This window comes from Rana temporaria, chromosome 2, assembly GCF_905171775.1.
Source record: "Rana temporaria chromosome 2, aRanTem1.1, whole genome shotgun sequence".
Taxonomy (NCBI): Eukaryota; Metazoa; Chordata; class Amphibia; order Anura; family Ranidae; genus Rana; species Rana temporaria.
The window spans coordinates 231374784-231393897 of record NC_053490.1 but is presented as its reverse complement, the minus strand read 5'-3'; the positions used below and the strand labels follow the sequence as shown (position 1 = coordinate 231393897).

Below are 19114 nucleotides of genomic sequence, written 5' to 3'. Positions count from 1 at the left end.
ACTTCAGGACCAGCCACAGAGTGCAGCGGTGCGCGCATGCGCAGTGGGCTCCCGGCAGTGCAGCCACAAACTGTTACAGCCAGGTTCCCATAGTGAAGATGCTGGTACCTCCGGGGAAGAACACGGGGAGAAAACGGCAGGGGTGAGTGCACCGCTGGACTGTGGGACAGCTGATTGTGCATTTATTAATAGTCGGCCGCTACACTATTTTGTAGCTGCTGACTTTTAATAAACACAAAAATGTCTGGAACTCTGCTTTAAAGTGTGTTGACTACAGACCCAAACCAGCTTATCTACAGATTGATGAAATGATGGAATGATCTTATGAACAAAGGGACGCAAAGGGAAAGCTAATGGATACATGCATTACAAACTTTGATACCTAAGGGGCTTAATAAACAGCTAAGCTTCAATTGCCTTTTATTATTCTTTAGAACTTCTCGCTGACTACCTGTTGGTGCTTTTGACACCTTGATTAATTGAGAAATTATGGGCAGAACAGTGGTATATATGCTCCCCGACTGGATGGATATCCAGCTGATGGCCTTCTTTATACTTATGCTTTGTGGCTCTGATCTCTTTGGCAAACTTTTTGACATATATGTGCTAATTGCTATGTTTTGCCATTTAGGTGCTATATTTGACTGATTTTTCTGTGTGGTGTTCTGGGTATCCAGACCCTTTTTCTTTAATGTAAGCCTCATTAGGTTTCCATACCCACTCCTTCTGTCCTCAGAATCAATGGTTGTGGAGTATTGATTTTATATTGCATACACCTTATCTTTGTGCATTGTCTGTGTTTTCTATGGATCTATTAGAATTTTGTTGCATTTAGATGCTATACGAGACTGAATCTTCTGTGTGCTGTTTTTCATGTCCAGATCCTTTTTTCTTTAATGGAAGCCTCACCATGTTTCCATACTCGCTACTCCTGTTTGAGATGGCATGTTTTTTTCTAGTGGTGTTAGCCTTGGGGTTCTCACCATCATTCCTCCTCTGCAACTATTCATATTTATGAGTCCTCAGGTTTCTTCTATCTGGTTGTGGAGTATTCATTTAAATTACGTACATGCTTTGTATTTTCCACTTTTTCTACATTTTTCTATTTTGATGTAGGAGCTATATTTGGATAAATTGATTTAAGCTTGGATTGTTTACATTTTGCCTTTTTGATGGACTATTGTTATTTGCTCCTTTTTTGTGATCTCTCCTGACCTCTACTATGTGTCTTTTAACCCTTGCACCGTGTGAGGTCATCACTAGGAGGTGGTGTTGGTGGGTAGGACTTTGGGTTTATAAGTCTGTTCACTTCCATGTTGTGTCTTGAGAAAGATGGACGGTGAAAATAAACACTCTGCTGTTATTGATCTACCTCCTCTGCACGACCCGTGAGTGTCCCTCATGGGGATTTATATGGACTTCTTTGTGGGTGAGCACCTGGGCATTTACTTCAAACATAGAGTGCAGTGGTTACCCTTGGAACTGTTGAAAATTGAAAATGTGTTGAGGTGATAGTCATTGCTTTAAAATGACCGTGGTAATAATGTTTGTGGCAGGAGTGTGTATGTAGCATTAAATATCATCTGCAATCTGTTTATGGATTGTTGGATTTCTTAATATCTTTGATTTTTATTCTTTCCTTATTTATTTTCATAAATTGCAGATAAGTGGCACTAGGGTAAACGGAGCCTAAAGACGATTTTCATAAATTTTACATATTTATAGCAACTGTGACTGTACAATACCATGTCACGGTGCAAATGGCAATTTGAGTGTAGTTTGGCAGAGGAGACTAGATCCCAGGATGATATATGTGTTACCTATGGTTCTCACCCATACATGATGTGGGGTTCCAGGCCATGTGTCTTTCTAGAGCGAAAACAAACTTGTTTTCTCAGTGCTTGGTAAATTCTGGTTTGGGCTCTGGAGCTTAGAGGCTTCATAGAGGGTTTAAATCATAAATCGGGGATAGCAGAGGTAGATGCAAGCCAAGGGAAGCAGATCTGGTCATAATCTATCAATAATAATAATAATTATTAATAATAATATTTGGTAAACAATGTTATAAGTAAGATTATACAAGGAAAAAAACAAGATCGGTGTGTTTTTTCACTTTCCTTGAGTTGGGGGGACTCTTCCAGATTAACAGAAGACATACAGCTAGGTTCCATGTATCCATCTCTGCTCTGATCAGTAATTTTTTATCTTGCAGGAGCACTCTGGAATTGTGGAGGATGCCAATAGTGCACCAGAACAGTCAGATAGCCCTGTTCTGCAGTTAAAATTACTCAACATCTACTATGGCAAAACGAGAGGAAGGGCAACTGAATCGGCTAAGGTAATGTAATGGTTGTATTTTTGTCATTAACAGTATATGCTTAATTTTCAAAGGAACTCCTATTGTGTTTTTGATATGTTTAATACACTTTCCTGCTGCCCGTGTCTCCAAACGTCCCTCCAATGCTGCCAATCTGCAGGGAAACCAACTGTTTTGGAGTGTTGATCTCCTGGCTCTTCCATCTTCCACTACAAGACAGAGTGAAGACAACAAGGCCAGCAGAAGGGAACCAGTGAGAGCTTGTGGGTATTTAGGAAATCAACACGATTAGAAATGTTGGTTTCCCTGCAAGCTTTAGTAGATTTCCCATAATTGACAACCTATTACGTCGATGTGCAACACACAAAAAGGTGGATTAAGTTGACATTTAACATATGATGGTAGCTTATGATCATGAATCATCAATTGTACCTCTGTTTTAACCATGCAATCTCATCAATTGAAATATGATCATATTTATGAACAAAGTATCTGTGTTTCTGATCGATATTTTACAACCCCGGCTGATCGACTCAATCTGATTAAATCCAATCTAAACCAAGTCTTAGGCAGACCAGAGACAGTGCAACTTTTTTTCCCCTGGTAAGAAATTTGCACAATCCCCTCATCAACGCAGGCAGTGCTGGTAGGGGAATTCCTTCTGCCGAGCAATTGTCTGCTCCCAGCAGGAGGGGGGGGGGCTGCCCCCGCCGAGAGAAGACGGTGATTATTGCTAGTGGCTATAACACCCACTAGCAATATACACGAGTGAATCAGGCAGGCTGGTTGAACTTAAGCTGATCGATCAGCCTGCCCAAACACGGATCAGATCTCAGCCAGTTCCTGCTGAACTGAAGCCTGCCAGCTTCAATAATCACTTTGCTCCTTTCTGTGCAAGATACAATGATTGCTGAAGCTGCAGGTTTGATTGTAAGTTCCTGTGATCAGTGCAATTGGCTGTCATAGTGATCACATGATTAGGAACCATGCTGTTTCTTGATAGGTAGCGTACATCAGTTGCTGTTCATGACAACGCAGGCTCAAATGAAGGAACATGCAGAGATGCCAAGGAAAATTATTTTCTTTCTTGTACATCACGGGACACAGAGCCTTAATAATAACTAAATTGGTTATGTTCCACCTTCAGGTGATTGGACACTTGCACACCCAAGACTGGAAGTTCCCCTCTATATAATCCCTCCCATACAGGGAGTACCTCAGGTTTTTCACTAGTGTCTAAGGTATTGGTCACAGTTAAAGATGTGCTAAGAAGAAGCTCCACTGATGGATCCCTGCAGGATCAAGGAGCCATGTAACCGGATCCATCCAAAGTGCCATAAAAGGCCAAAATGGATGGTACCCGGGCCTTGTGGAAGAACAAGGTTTTGCCTGTAATGTCTCTCTTTGAGGACTGGAACCTGGGATCCAGCACTTTGGTCACATACCTAAATGCCCAAAGGTTTTTCTGGCAGGGTGCCATACAGGTCCAGGTCAGAGGCCACCTTTAATGGGAACCCAAGTCCCTGAAGGTCTGGCATGACACGGCCCGCCATGATGGGGGAAGATTGGGTCTGTCTGGTCTTCAGCAGTATCCTGCGGCAGGATAAGGTAAGTGAAGATAATCCTAAGAAACATCATTAGGTGCTCCAAAAAGCAGAGGTCCACACTAAAATGGAACCTCTGCTTTTCGGAACCCTCCCCCCCCTCCGGTGTCACATTTGGCACCTTTCAGGGGGGAGGGGGGTGCAGATACCTGTCTAAGACAGGTATTTTCATCCACTTCCGGACATAGACTCCCGCTGGGGTCATGCCCCTTCCCCACCGCCCTTCTGTCTTCTGGGAAATGCACAGGTCCCAGAAGACAGCGGGGACCAGTTAGGACTAGCGCATGCGCAGTAGGGAACCGGGAAGTGAAGCCGCAACGCTTCACTTCCTGATTCCCTCACTGAGGATGGCGACGGCAGCATTCGAGGAACGGGTCTGCCTCGGCTGCCAACATCGTGGGCACCCTGGACAAGTAAGTGTCTATTAAAGGTCAGCAGCTGCAGTATGTATACCTGCGGACTTCCTTTAAGGATTTATTCTTTTGAGTAGTTGCATGCCTTGCCTGTCTTCCGCCACTAGAGGGCGACAAAGTACAATACCTGGTGTTTTCTTACCATGCTTTCCTCTGTAAGATGCCCAGTGCAGCAGTTCCATGGATCAGCTCACTCCCTTCGCTTTAGGCTCTGCCTACGAGTTAGGCCCCATACACACTCTTAGATTTTCTGCAGATTTTTGTCTTCAGATTTACCAAAACCATGTAGTGCAAGGGCCTGCCTGATTGCATGCAAATTGAAACTCTTAGGCTGGGTTCACACTATACTAACAGTAGTACGACTTTCATCCTACTTGCTCTGCGACATCGGTCCTACATCCATCCGACTTTCATGAACAGGATACTACTTTGATCCAACTTTGTGATAGTCTGACTTGTTCTTTGACCAATCAAAACAATCCCAGAGTGAGATAAAGTCCTTTTACTGCTGCTGTAATCACAATGTCGGATGTCAAAAGTCGGATGGTAAGGACAAGGATCCTACTTTGATCCGGCTACAATGATATTCAGTGGGCTGAAGTAGGATCAAAGTCGGACCAAAGTAGCACAGGGAACAGACCAGTTAAGACGGCTCCCATAGGCAAACATTGACCTTGTATTATATGGTAAATCTGAAGACAAAAATCTGCAGAAAATCCAATAGTGTGTATGGGGCTATAGGAAGGGGGGGGGTCCCTTTGCCGCCTGCAGGGCTCCCGGTGGCCCCCCCCCCCCCCCGTTGAGACACCCCCCCCCCTTGCCGTCTAATATCGCACGCAAGAGACGCTTATATGCCTACAGGCGGTCGGGGTGAGGGGGCATGGCTACCGCTCGACGTGCACGTGGATTCCGGCGTGCACACAGTGCAGGCACAGGCTAATTGATAAAGGCCTCAGAAGCTAGTAGCTCTCTGATAACAGAGAGACACAGCAGCATATTGGGGGCATGTAAGCTTTATGTGTTGGATCCAGGCATACCTTTGTAAGACACCTACTCGGCATCAGGCTGTGCAGTGATATCCGCATTTAGTTGCTGGACTACAAGTCTCAGCAGTGGATGCAACTATTTTTAGTACTTTGCTTTTGTGCTTAAGACTATGCCTTCCTGAAAAGGGGGTTCAGGGGCAGGTAAAAGTGGCGCAAAGACGTCGCCATCGGGGTCTCAGGATCTTGGTCATGTCTCCGCAGTACCATCCTTCCCTGAAAGACCTGAGGCAATCGTTCAAGATGAGCCATTAGCCCTGTTTGGCATCAGAGCTTCCTCCAACATTGCAGCCCCTGCATACCTCACAGAGGATGTTTTTGCATCGGCATTAGTGGGTTTGGAAGAAAGGTTAGCTGCTTTAATTACAGCATCTTCATAGAGCAATAGAAAGCCGGCTAGGTCCCCTTCCCCCGCTCTGGACCCTCAATCGGAGGATCAGCAATCTGATGATGAAGAATAACCATCAGGGGACAGGGAACAGGAATCGGAGGAGACAGAAGAACTTTTTTCAGCCTCACAGACTCTGAAGTTGCAGGTGCAATCTTTTACAGGGGCCATTCGTGCCACGTATAAATTGCCCTCAGCTGAGATGGCTGAAACCCCTACCTTTTCTTTGGGGTCTTTAAAGCGGAGTTCCGGCCACAATTTCACTTTTTATATATAAATACCCCTGTAATACACAAGCTTAGTGTATTCTAGTAAAGTTAGTCTGTAAACTAAGGTCCGTTTTGTTAGGTTGTTACAGCATTTAGACACTTTATAAAATAGAAATTGACTGGGGTCATCTTAAGTGTGGGCATCATGAAGCCAGACTGTATGACTTCCTGGATTTCAGCCTTGCAGATCTCGCACATGCTCAGTGCTGCACAAGCAGTGTAATAGGTTTCAGATCAGGTTTCAGCACCTGTACTGTCCAAGTCACATGATTCTTCGAGACTGGGGAGTGCACAGACTCCTGGAAAGTTACACCCACTACATTCCCAGGAGTCTGTGCGGTGTAGGTTAGGAAGCTTAAGCACCTAGGTGCAGGAAGTGGGAAGATTAACTATTCTGCCTAGCAACAACACTTTGAAGGCATCTAAAAAAAATTTTTTTTCTTAAAGGACTAATGACATTTTTTTAAAACTACTGATGTAATGTTATATTTATGGGTGGAACTCCACTTTAAGGTCCCCGCAGGCTTTATATACCTTCCCAGTCCACCCATTGCTGGAAAAGCTTTTTTTCCTCCTCCAAAGACGTTTTCCTTACTTTATCCCATGGAGGAGAAATTCACCAAGAGGTGGAGCGTACCAGCAGTAGACGCTACTATCTCCTGCGTGAATAAGACTCTAACCTGTCAAGTAGACAATGTTCAGGTGTTTCGAGATCCAGCAGAGAAAACACTGTAATCCCTACTTAAGACTTATTTTGCAATGGCTGGCGCTGTAGCTGAGCCTGCAGTAGCATAGATTTGGCATGTGTCAGTCCATAAAGGATCAAATGAAGCAGGTTATCAAAATTTGTTCCTGCTCAGCAGGCCAAGGTTTTGGCAGGCCTTCTCAAGGCCTTATGTTTTGCAGTGGATGCTATTAACCACTTAAGACCCGGACCTTTATGCAGGTAAAGGACCTGGCCAGTTTTTGCGATTCGGCACTGCGTCATTTTAACTGACAATTGCGCGGTCGTGCGATGTGGCTCCCAAACAAAATTGGCGTCCTTTTTTTCCCACAAATGGAGCTTTCTTTTGGTGGTATTTGATCACCTCTGCGGTTTTTATTTTTTGCGCTATAAACAAAAATAGAGTGACAATTTTGAAAAAAATGCAATATTTTTAACTTTTTGCTATTATAAATTTCCCCCAAAAAGATATAAAACTTTTTTTCCCCCTCAGTTTAGGCCGATACGTATTCTTCTACCTATTTTTGGTAAAAAAAATCACAATTAGCGTTTATCGATTGGTTTGCGCAAAATGTATAGCGTTTACAAAATAGGAGATAGTTTTATTGCATTTTTATTAATTATTATTTTTTTTTACTACTAATGGCGGCGATCAGCGATTTTTTTTCCGTGACTGCAACATTATGGCGGACACATCGGACAATTTTGACACATTTTTGGGACCATTGCCATTTTCACAGCAAAAAATGCTATAAAAATGCATTGTTTACTGTGAAAATGACAATTGCACTAGGGGGGGGGGGGGCGCTGTAGGGGTTATGTGTGACCTCATATGTTTTTCTAACTGTAGGGGGGCGGGACGTGTGACATCATTGATCGTGTTTCCCTATATTAGGGAACACAAGATCAATGAAGCTGCCACTGTGAAGAACGGGAAAGCTGTGTTTACACACAGCTCTCCCCGTTCTTCAGCTCCGGGGACCGATCGGGGGACTCCGGCGGTGATCGGGTCCCGCAGCTTCAGCCCGGGTCGCAGGAGCGCGCCTGCGACCCACGGCTGGGCACTTAAAGAGGATGTACAGGTACGTGCTTGTGCCCAGCCGTGCCATTCTGCCAACGTATATCTGCAGAAGGCGGTCCTTAAGTGGTTAAAGATTCTATTCAGCAAGCATCTCGCCTTGCTCTCCTGCTAGTTCATATGTGCAGGATTTTGTGGCTAAAGCATTGGTCAGCTGAAGAACCATGCAAGAAGCTTTTAGCTGGTTTTCCTCTTCAATGAGAACGCTTATTTAGGGATGACTTGGACAAGTACATTCAAAAGATTTCAAGTGGTAAAACTACCCTTTTAACAATTAAAATAATGAGTAAAAGTCCTTCTTTTAAGCATTCTCTTTCCCCAGTCCCTGGGGCAACAGCCTCCTCAGCCAAGTCCAAGGGCTGAAACCCTGGGGGCTGAAGTCTACAAAACAGAGCCCCAAGGCCTCCTTATGAAGGGGCGCCTCCGCTCGATCGAGTGGGGGGGGGAAGGCTTCTGCGATTCTCAAGGGCTTGGCAGGAAGAGATTCAGAACAGATGGGTCATCTCCACAGTATCTCTGGGTTACAAGATGGAATTTCGCGAACTTCCGCCATCTCGTTTTCGAAGATCGAGTGTTCCCAAGGATCCAGTGAAAAGAAGGCCCTCCTTATTTCTAGCATTAGACCACTTGTTATCCCAAGGGGTAATCATAGAGATTCCCTCAGAGGAGCAGGGCGCAGGGTTTTATTCAAACCTCGTTACGGTTCCAAAACCAAATGGAGATGTCAGACCCATTCTAGATCTAAAGGATCTAGATCCATTCCTAAACATCCGCTCCTTTTGGATGGAGTCTCGGCCTTATTGTTTTTTTTCCCCAAAGGCTGCTTGCCTCGTATTCTTTGGTCCAGGCTTTTATTCAAGGGGTAATGCGTTTGAATCCACCAGTTAAATCTCCCTTGTGCCTGTGGGATTTGAATTTAGTCTTATCTGTATTGCAATGGCAGCCCTTTGAACCAATAAGTCGCATTCCCTTGGTCCTTTTGACAAGGAAATCGTTTTTTCTGGTTGTTATATCCTCTGCTAGAAGAGTATCAGAGTTGGCAGCTTTTTCTTGTAAAGAGCCATATTTGATTATTCACAGAGAGTAGTGTTGCGTCCTCACCCAACCTTTTTGCCTAAGTGATGTCGGGGTTCCATCTGAACCAGGATGTTACCCTACCTTCCTTTTTTTCCAGAACCGCATTCTGCGGAAGAATTTTTTTTGCACGCTCTTGATGTAGTAAGAACAGTCGAGGTCTATCTGAAAGCGACAGCTGAGATACAAAAACCTGATGTTTTGTGTGTGCTGCCAGAATTTCCCAGCAAGGGTCAGGCAGCGTCAAAATCTACTATCTAAGTGGATTCAACAAGTTATTGTTCAGGCTTATGGTTTGAAGAGGAAGTTTCCTCCCTTTCATGTTAGCGTGCACTCTACCTTAGCAGTAAGTGCTTCATGGGTGGTGCATCACCAGGCCTCCATGGCTCAGCTCTGCAAGGCTGCAACTTGGTCTTCGGTCCATACATTCTCTAGATTCTATCAGGTGGATGTAAAGAGGCATGAGGATGTCACCTTTGGGCATAGTGTGCTGCAGGCAGCAGTATAGATCCTAATGGCGGTCTGTCTTGATCTGTGTTTCCCTCCCCTCAAGTTGGCATTGCTCTGAGACATCTTATTTAGTTATTAAAGGGGTTGTAAAGGTTCATTTTTTATTTTCTAAATTGGTTCCTTTCAGCTAGTTCATTATTGGTTCACTTACCTTTTCCTTCGATTTCCTTTCTTTTTTTTTCAAAACAACTTTTATTGAGCATAGAAAATAAATGAACAGACGGGTGATAAGTGCAACATGCACTGCAAGTACAAATCAAACCATTTGACATACTTGGGGACATGCAAAAGGAGAATGGGGTGAATAATGAGGGAAATTGTTTACTTGGTATGGGCATCTAAAGCAACAGAGGGATAGAAAGGGAGGGGGAGGGAAGCTTCCATGAGAGGAGCAGGTGTTCACTGAGCAGAACCACATCTAGTCCGCCGCATTACACGTGGAAGAGTCCTCCAGCCACCTGTCCCAAATCTTATTATACTTCTTTGGGCAGCCCCTGCAGGCATACATTGCTTTTTTGTAGGGCAGTGTATTGTTGACGGCTCTGAGCCATTCCCGAAAAGTGGCGGGAGCCCCCATCATCCACAACCTGGCGACTTGTATCCTGGCAAGTAATAACGTTTCTTGCAGAAATATATTTAGATACTTTTCGCTTTCAGGGAGCGAGAGGAGCCCCAACACACATTGACAGGGGCAGAGGGACACAGGGAAACCCATGCGGTCATGAAGGAACCGGACCACCTGGGTCCAGTACCCTTGGATGGGAGGGCAGGTCCAGAGCAGGTGAAAGGAGGCGTTGGGGTGGCCACAGCTGGGGCAGTACAATCTATGGAGGATAAACATGTGGGTAAGGCGGTCAGAGAGCTTGGGGGAGACAGTTTTACAGTTAGTGAGGGCTTCCTCCCAATCCCCGTCAGGCTCCCAACTGGTTTTCAACTGGTAGGCAGTGGTGGTTGCCACGGGCTGCAGAGGGTACGTGTAGAGTTGGGAGATGAGTCTCTTGTGGTCTGTTCCCGACACAATGTCAACTAGCAGGGAGACCTTGAGGGCTGGGATGGGGTTACCGAGCTGCGTGTTGAGTGCATACCAGAGTTGAAGGAAGCGGAAGAACATGTGGTTGGGTAGTGCGAAGTCGTTCTTGAGTGTTTGGAATGGCCTGACCGATCCGCGAGCCACAACCTGCAACAGGTATATAACGCCCTTGTTGATCCACAACCCGTGGTTATAGAGGCAAGTTCGGGTAGGAGGGGGTTGTCCCAGATGGGTGTGTAGGAGTGGGGGGAGGGTGCCCTGCCGAAGCGCATAGCAAGCTGCCATATTTTGCAGTGGTGGAATTGCATGTGCCCTCCATCATTGGCCCGGGGCGGGCCACGGGGTCCGCGGAACAAGAGCTGGAAGGGGTGACACAGAGGGTCCGGGGCATGCGAGCAGACCAGGGCGGAGTACCGGTCCCTGTCAGAGTGGTTGTAATGGAAAAGGTGCGAGAGCTGGGCCGCCAAGTAGTAGAGGAGCAGGTCAGGGAGCACAGCGCCGCTCAAGTCGGCCGGGCATTTCAGGACCTGCCAGGATAGTTTGTGCCGGGAGGAACCCCAGACAAAAGTGTTGAGGATGGCCTCCATGGCTTTAAATGTACGTGGAGGGAGAGGAGAGGCCTGCCAAAAAACGTAGAGCAACTTGGGGAAGAGGATCATTTTGACCAGATTAATCCGGCCCATTACCCAGAGGGGGAGACGGGACCATATCTGCATTTTTTTATTTTAATAGGGCAAATAGGGGTTCAACATTGAGGGCGGTGTAGTCAGAGAGGGACCTGGATACAGTGACACCAAGGTATTTATTGGTGCTGGCTCTAACCAGGGGGAGCGCGGCCTGATCGGCAGTGGGGGTGCGGCCTGATCGGCAGTGGGGGCACCCGCATCTAGAGGGAGGATTTGGGACTTAGTCCAGTTTATCCGAAGCCCCGAGTAAGTCCCAAAGGCTGTGATAACCTGGAGAGCCGTCTGGAGTGAAGGCCACGCGTCAACAAGGTAGAGAAGCATGTCGTCGGCGTAGAGGCTGATAACCTCAGTCATCCGACCACAGCGTAGGCCCCTGATGATGGGCCCCCTGATGGGCCCTGAGAGCGATGGCTAGGGGCTCCACTGCCAGGGCATAGAGCAGGGGTGAGACGGGGCACCTCTGGCGCGTACGGGAGAGAGGGAAGGAGGTGGAGACCCTGCCATTAACCTCGATGCGCACCAAGGGGGACTGATAGAGAAGTTGGAGCCACTTGATGAATTTCGGGCCAAAGCCGAACCTGCGAAGGCATTCCCACAAGTAGCTCCATTCAACAGAGTCGAACGCCTTGGCGGCGTCTAAACTGACTACCACCCTGGAGCCCACATCCGTATGCTGGGCCTGGAGGTTCATGTGGAGCCGCCTAGGGTTAAAAGCCGTATTCTTGCCTGGCAAAAACCCGGACTGGTCAGGGTGTATGAGGCTAAGGATAACTTTGTTGAGGCGTAGGGCTAGGATCTTGGGCAGGATTTTGATGTCGAGCTGGAGGAGAGAATTGGTCCTATATGATTCAGGGAACAGGGGGTCCTTACCCGGCTTGGGGATGAGCACAATTAGGGCTTCGCCCATGGACGCCGGGAGGGAGCTTGTGTCGAATATGTGCGTGTATAATTGGCAGAGCCGTGGGATAAGGGTCTCGCCGAATTGCTTATAAAACTCGAGGGGAGACCGTCGGAGTGGGGAGCAGTGCCAGAGCCTCAGCGACGCATTCCTCGGCGATAGGCGACTCCAACAGGGCCACCTGGGGGGGTGCAAGTGTGGGGAAGTTGACGTCCCGTAGAAATGCCGAGAGCTCATCTTGGGTGTGTTGGGTGTGTTGGGCAGTTGAAGGAGTACAGCTCGAAGTAGAAGGACCTGAACTCCGCGGCCACCTGGTCAGGATCCGTTATCCTGGCTCCAGAGGCCAGCTGGAGGGATACCACCACGGGGGCTTATGATCCAGGTGGGCCAGGTAGGCGAGGAGCTTGCCAGCACGCTCGCCGAATTCAAATATGTGCTGTTTGCTAAAGAATATGCCCTGCTTGGCTTTTTCAAAGTGCAGCTGGTCAGTGAGTCTGGTCTGCATACGGACTCGGGCGGCATTGGCTGCAGCGGGGTCACTTTGGAAGGCTTGCTCAAGGGTGTCAAGACTCTCCTCTGCCTGGCAGAGCAGTGCCTTGGAGGTGGCCTTGTGTGTGTTAATTTGCGTGGTCATAATCAAACAAGCATGCATCTTGAAGGTCTCCCATACAGAGCCAAACGAGGCGGAGCCAACGTTTGTGCGGAAAAAGTGATCCCACTCGAGCCGGACCGAGTCCAGGTCGGATAGAGTGGTGAGCCAGAATGGATTCAGTTTCCGAATCCGGACAGCAAGGGGGGGGGGGGCGGGAGCCGCAGTGTGATCCAGTAAGGGGAGTGGTCAGATAGCACTCTGGTGCCAAAACCCACGTCAAGGAGGAGAGGGGGAGTGAGGAGGATGAGGTCAATGCGGGACATTGCGGAGCGGGAGGGGGTGAAGCACGAGAAGTGTGTTTGTGTCGGGTGCACGTGTCGCCACGTGTCTGTAAGGGCAAATTCTACGAGGAACTTGCCGATTCTAGTAATGTCGAGGGGGGGGGGGGAAGAGGCTCAGTCTGTCAAGGCTTGGGGCAATTACAATGTTAAAATCGCCAGCCCAGGGGGTGCCGAGCCATGAATGCCACCCCCTTCCGCAGCATGGTGAACTGGAAGGGGGGAGGAATGTAGAAGGAGAACCTCAAGGCCCCCAATGGTTGCATGCAAAAACAATGACCTGCCCTGGGGGGTCCAACTGCAGGGTGTGGAGGCAGAACTGCACCGTCTTAGCGACAACAATCGCAATTCCACGGGAATTAGAGGTGTATGGGGCCTGGTACAGCCAACCCATCCAGGGCTTTTTAAGCCACATTTGCTTCTGGCCTGTTAAATGAGTCTCAGCCAGAATGGAAATGTCAGCCCGGAGGGACTTAAGGTGTGAGAGGATTGCTATATGCTTTGCCCTCTCTCCAAGACCCCGGACATTGCAGGTCACAATCTTAAGGGAGGCCATGACAGAGGAGGGGGTCAAGGTGCGCAGTCGGACACCCAGGGGGCAGCACACAGTACAAAGGCAGTAATTGTATCACAACACATAGCATAGCAAAACATAGAGACTGGGGGGCTAATCCCATAGGCAGTAACACATCGCAGCATGTCAAAATGGAGTCATAAAAAAAAAAAAAAAAACATATGTAAACAAAAGTCAAGTTCAAACAGTCTGCATAGACACTGGACCAGCGATCCAGATTCAACACACTGCCATCCACCGAGCTCAGGCGGGCAGAGGCTGGCCAGGGAAACATTGGCTGAGGAATGGTATTCCTGGATGGCACTGGTGCCGTGTTCTTAAGGTGACCAGTTGGGTCAGGGGGGCGACCAAACTGAAAAGCGCACAACTGTGCAGGGGGGGGGGGGGGGTATCCAGTCTCGTGGGATGTGGGTGCAGGTGAGCCGCCCGAGACACACAAGGTAATCATAAACGTGGGTTGGGGGAGACACCGTCTTACATCTCGGTCCAGGAGGGGAACGGGGCACTCGCCGGGACACAGGGGGGAAGGGGATGAGGACAGGAGAGAAAAAAATGACGCGGGCTAACTCACAGTTCTGTAGGAGGCTTCAGGTAAACAGGTTGCCCAAACGGGGGGAGGCCCCAGCTGCGGCGAGGCGATGGAGGCAATGGACGGGGCGGCGAGGGTCTAGGCGGGGGCCTGCTTGGCGGCGGCACGATGTTCCAGCCAGGAAAGGACGGCCTGCGGGTCTTCAAAGAACTGAGCCTTGCCCTCGCTCACCACGCGGAGCCGCGCCAGGAAGAGATGGCGTGCGCGGAGCTGCCGTTTGGCCTCCGTGAAGCGTGCCCTCTTCTTCTGGACCTCGGCCGAGAAGTCCGGGAACACCGCCACGTTGACGTTGCCGATGGAGATGTTGCCTCTTTCCCAGGTAAGCCTGAGGATTGCGTCGCGGTCACGATAGTTGAGGAACTTGGCGATGAATGTGCGTGGCGGGGCTCCAGCAGGGGGAAGTTTTGCAGCGACGCGTTCCACCACGAATGTCGAGGAGAAGGCCTCTCTACCGAACGACTTGACCAGCAGGTTTTCAAGGTAGGTAGGGGGATCCGCACCCTCCGTCCTCTCGGGGATGCCCACGAAGCGTAGGTTACATCATCGTAGGCGGTTCTCCATGTCGTCTTGCTTGGACAGGACTGCATTCAGTTGGTATTGCAGCTGTTCTGTGGTGACTTGGAGGGGATGCAGGCCCTCCTCCACGTGGCCGACCCGGCGCTCCGTCTCAGTCACCCGCTCACGGAGCTTGTGGATATCTTGCCGGATTAGAGAGATATATCGATCTTTACCTCTTCAATTCTGGTTGTTAGGATGGATTGGCATAGAGCAATCGCCTCTAGCACTCTGGCTGTGTCTCCAGAGGCCCGGGCTCCATCCACACGAGGTGGGTCGGCGCCATCTTCCTCCTCAGGATCTTGCTCGTTGTGGCGAAATTGAGCAAGTTTGGCGATAGCCCCGGACCTTTTAGTTGGGGACATGGTAGCCTGCGGGTGGGTAGAGTGCCCGGAGTCTTCAGGTAGTCTTTAGCAGGGAGTAGGTCCCCTAGGATCAGTTGAAAAGGATGAGTCTCGAGCGGAGCTCTCACTCTGCACGTCCTGCTACATGCAGCTCCAGACCAAGCCCCCTTTGATTTCCTTTCTAAATGTTTTTTGTTTTCTTTGTCTGAATTTCTCAATTCTTGTTCCTCCTCAGTAAGCTGTTCTGGCTGACTAACCACCGCTCGGATGATGGTGGCAAGTTTACTGAGGAGAAACAGGAAGTGAGAAATTCAGACAAAGAAAAAAAAAACATTTAGAAGGGAAATCGAAGGAAAAGGTAAGTGAACCAACAATGCAATAGCTTAAAAGGAACCTATTTAGAAAATAAAAAACAAACCTTTACAACCCCTTTATTTTTTTTCATAATAAGCATCCTTTACCTGCAGACATTCCTCTTTTCACTTCCTCATTGTTCGTTTTTGCTCAGAATTTGCTCTATTTCTTCTCTGTTCTGTTCACTTCCTGCTTGTCTGATTGTTACTCACCACCGTGAAGGGAGGCTTTACTGCGGTGGTCAGTAACATGCTCACCCCCTCCTGGGAACTACATCTGTGTGGCAGGACGCTCTCTACATGTTAGAGACTTCAAGGAGGTGTGAATTACTGGGCGTGCCGCAATGCATACTGGGAAATGTAGTTCTTAAATGAACGAACGATGCAAACCAAGAAGTGAATGAGAGAACAGAAACTAGAATGCCAGAGGTGATATAGATGAAGGAATTTAATAGGTAGTTACTAGTTTTTTAACAGAATCATTACACTATTCTGTCTGTCTACCTTGCAGACATTAATTTTAGGCAAAATTTTTTTTTTCCTTTACAACTCATTTAAAGCTCTGTATCCTGTGATGTACGAGAAAGGAAAATATGATTTTTATAACAGCTTACTTGTAAAATCCTTTTCTTCAAGTAAATCACGGGACACAGAGGTCCCTCCCCTCTTGTTGGGATACTTATTGCTTTGCTACAAAACTGTGTCCAATTACCTGAAGGTGGGACATAACCCATTTAGTTATTATTAAGGCTCCTTGTCCTGTGATGTACTCCAAGAAAAGGATTTTACAGGTAAGCTGTTATAAAAATCAAATTTATTTTTTATGAACTGACCCTTTAAGATTTTGTATACTATGCTGTTCATTTTTTTCTCTTCAAAACAGTGCTCTAAGTTTCTTTTCTTTAAAATTTTACAGTTGACTGCAACATCTATTGAAATTCCTTTTAAAGGCAAGTACCAAGTTTATCTTTACTTAAAAAAAAGCTAAAAGCTGTTTGCAGGCAAAATAGAATTTGCTGTGTCCATGCATGAAAACACAATTTCCAGTTAGCAAGAAGGTGTACACTGGTGATGTCAGATCACATGCAGCTTTATTCAGGCTGGACAAAGCACAGTGCAGCCCACCTAGGACTTTGACAGTGTTAATGCGGGGCAGCGGTGTGCTTCGTTCATGTTTTAAAACTGGACGTGATCTCACATCAACTGTGTGCGACTTCCTGCTGAGTTTGTAGAGCATAGTTGGGCTAGTTTGGGCATCACCTAGAGTTCCAGAGGCAAGGTGTTCCAATACAGGCTTTGAGCAGTGAAATCTTTCTATATGTCTACAATTTCCAGTTATCTAATAATTCCGTTGCGATTGTCTCTTCTCTTTATTAAAAAATGTCTACTTTTGTAAGATAATGCTGCAGTAGTGAAGCGTGGACAACACTTTTGACTCGGCTTGTTTACTTACATCACAATCTAAAAAAATAAGGGGTTTATTCTTTTAGTATAGAGCAGTGGTCATCAACCCTGTCCTCAGGGCCCACTAACAGGCCAGATTTTATGTATTACCTTGGGGAGATGCAGGATAGAATACTGCAATCACTGAGCAGCAAATGATATCACCTGTATTTAAGTTATCTTGCACACCTGGCCTGTTAGTTGGCCAGGGTTGATGACCACTGGTATAGAGGGCAGAGCCAAGCATATCTGTGCCTTTTGCCCCTTGGAACCATTTGTTTCAACCTTTATTCAGCTGTTTTAGGCTTATAGGCCATCGTTACTGTAATGTTTAAAAAAAACATGGCTTTTGTGGAGTAGAGCATGAGGACCAGCAAGATACTGCCCCTTGTCGCAGCACCCAGTGTGGTGGTGAGAGCCATAAACTCATGTTAAAGCCTGTTCAAGTTCTGGTAATTACTCCCTTCTTTCATCCTGTTTGCTTCCTAATCCCTATGCAATGTTGGAAGAACAAAGCATGCTACAGGAAAATCTTCATAAATAACATTTTCTGAGACTTGTCGGATCTGTATCAATCAACTTTAAAGGGAGCATGTTAGAAATGCAAAATGGAAGCTGCAACTCATTTTTAAAAGTGTCACCAGGTTTATTTTCGCTTCAGTAATGTGTCAATGTCCTGTAACAAGAACTTGTACAGTAAATGTACCTTCTTCTGATATACACATACCGTATTTATCGGGCTATAAGGCGCCCCGGCGTATATCGCGCACCCCCGAACTTGAAGGAAGATTCCTGCAAAAAAAAAAAAAAAAATACTTAGTTTGGATGCCCCTCGTCGGTGTCTTGCCCGTCGTCTATCGCGTCCTGCCCGTCGTCCATTGGCGGCCTCATCCGGTCCGGCGTCCTTCTGCGGCCATCCCCGCTTCCCGCGCTGTGTTCGAACCACTGCGCTGACATATACCGAGCGAAGTACACTCGGGTATAGTCGGGCGGGCTCGGCTCCTCTCGCGTAAAGGACGCACAGGACGTGACCGTGAGAGGAGCCGAGCCTGCCGGACTATACCCGAGTGTACTGCGCTCGGTATATGTCGGCGCAGTGGTTTGAACAAAGCCCGGTTATCGTCGTATATCGCGCACCCACGATTTTGCCCTGATTTTCAGGGCAAAAAAGTGCGCGGTATACGCAGATAAATACGGTAATTGTTCCAGATCTGTGACTGATCAGTTATTGGCAAAGAATAATCATGACAGTGCTGGAGCATATGCTTTCAAATGCTATGGTGTTTTTTTAATTACGTGGCTTTAAGCTTAAAAAAAATATAATTATTACTGCTGATGTTTAGTAAGTATTTAAGCAGTAAGGGGAGAATTCTAATTGAAGGATAATAAGAGTGGATTTAAAAACCCACATGAAGCGGCTCCATCCTTGGCTTCACTGAAATCCCCATACGATTTGTCAGAAAGGTCAGCAAAATGCAGCTCCATTCTTTCTTTCTCTTTTTTTGTTTTCTTTCTTTCCATAATGCCCTTTAGAATATGCAATTATGTTTGCTACTTTCTCTCTCACAATATATACATAACTACTTGTAAGGGCCCTTTCACATGGGCTTTCCGATCAGGTCCGTCAGGTCAGCTTTTTTTAGGCAGACCTGATTGGACCCTCCAGTCTTCCCTATGGAGTGGCGGATGTCAGCAGACACAAGTCTGCTGACATCCGCCACCATCCGATCCTTCCCACAAATTCCAGACGGTCCTATTTTCCATCTGTTTGATAGAATCGGGTGAAAACAGACAGGCGGTCCGTTTCCACCCGATTTCCCCATAGAGGAAAGCGGGCCTCTGTCCGTGTCCACTCTGCACAGCGGAGCGGACAGGACCTGTTATCTGCCTGCTCAGCGGGGGTTTAGCTAAGCGATCCCCCACTGAGGAGGTGCTCGCGTGAAAGGGGCCTTAAGCTATAGTAGCAATTAGAGAATCAAGAAAAAGGAGATGTGACTATAACGGTACTTGGATAAATTAGTACCATAACAATGGAAGACTCGAGTACAAATAAAGTAAAAAATACAAAAGGATTTATTTTAATTATACAAATTTGAAAGACAGTAAATCAGTAACACAGTATCGGTCATTTACAATAAAGTGGTTTACAGATGATGGTTGCATTAAAGATTTGAAGATCTAATGGTGGGTTGAGTAATCATACGCTATCCTGACATGTTTCGCCTTTGGGCTTCATCAGGGGATTATGTCTCAACCATACACAATAAGGCAACACTAAAGGCCCCAATGCTC

The 19114-nt window shown here is 47.2% G+C and overlaps 1 protein-coding gene across 6 annotated transcripts in view; it reads left to right on the top strand.

Moving 5' to 3' along the window:
* Window positions 1-19114, top strand: part of SENP7 (SUMO specific peptidase 7) — a 133512-nt gene that overhangs the window by 48366 nt on the left and 66032 nt on the right. For all 6 annotated transcript variants that reach the window (XM_040336605.1, XM_040336604.1, XM_040336603.1 and 3 more), the window contains 2 exons: window positions 2213-2338; window positions 16296-16329. In XM_040336605.1, the coding sequence (XP_040192539.1) occupies window positions 2213-2338; window positions 16296-16329 (160 nt within the window). The remainder of the gene's footprint in view (window positions 1-2212; window positions 2339-16295; window positions 16330-19114) is intronic.